The following is a 673-nucleotide window of genomic DNA, read 5'->3' as shown; positions in this document are numbered from 1 at the left end:
TTATGTGTTTGTGGGAAAGCTTTTGTGTTTACATATATACGTGTGTATGTGTCTACATGCGTGTATCTCTTCCACTGCGTTGTCTGTTGAGTTAGATGTGACTGATTATGCGAGAATATGTCTGTGTAGTGTACAGTTCCGTTTGTCACCAGACACCTGGTGTTTTATAGCGGGGAAAGTTTTTTTTCTTTAATCATTTACTTTGTGAAACTATAATCTAATAATTCAGCCACAATAAAATATACGATAATAAAGCCATCATATAAACAACAACGCTCGGTTTCGAGCCAAGCCAAGGCTCATTCAAGGAACCCAAACCCTCCTGAGGAAGGATCCAACCCGCTCCCTCCCTCCCCCAGAGCGCGGAGGAGGCGGGCTACACGACGGAGGACGTGTCCATCGCCCTAGCCCAGAGCGGCGACAAGAACCCGCTGGAGTGGCTGAAGGAGAACTGGCGGCACATGGTGGACACGGTGCTCACCCTGGCCACCAACTACGGCCACGAGCGACGCGTCAACGATGTCGGGGCCATCACCGCCGCGGAGGCCAAGTCGGCGCTGCGGGTGCACAAAGGGCAACATCTGGGCGGCCGTGACCGAGTGCGTCGAGCAGCGGCAAAAGAAGGTACGGGCGGGGGGGAAGGTGGCGGGTGTGTCTATGTGCGCGTGTGTGT

The 673-nt window shown here is 53.2% G+C and overlaps 1 protein-coding gene across 1 annotated transcript in view; it reads left to right on the top strand.

The window, feature by feature from the left end:
• Positions 1–673, top strand: part of LOC119585774 (E3 ubiquitin-protein ligase lubel-like) — a gene marked incomplete in the record, with an annotated part of 47,027 nt that overhangs the window by 16,724 nt on the left and 29,630 nt on the right. The window contains 2 exon segments of the mRNA XM_037934486.1: positions 360–569; positions 571–624. Of these exon segments, the coding sequence (XP_037790414.1) occupies positions 360–569; positions 571–624 (264 nt within the window).

The sequence above is a fragment of the Penaeus monodon genome, chromosome 20 (genome assembly GCF_015228065.2).
Source record: "Penaeus monodon isolate SGIC_2016 chromosome 20, NSTDA_Pmon_1, whole genome shotgun sequence".
NCBI classification, from domain to species: Eukaryota; Metazoa; Arthropoda; class Malacostraca; order Decapoda; family Penaeidae; genus Penaeus; species Penaeus monodon.
Note: the sequence above shows the minus strand (reverse complement) of the source record. Positions and strands in the feature narration are given on the sequence as shown.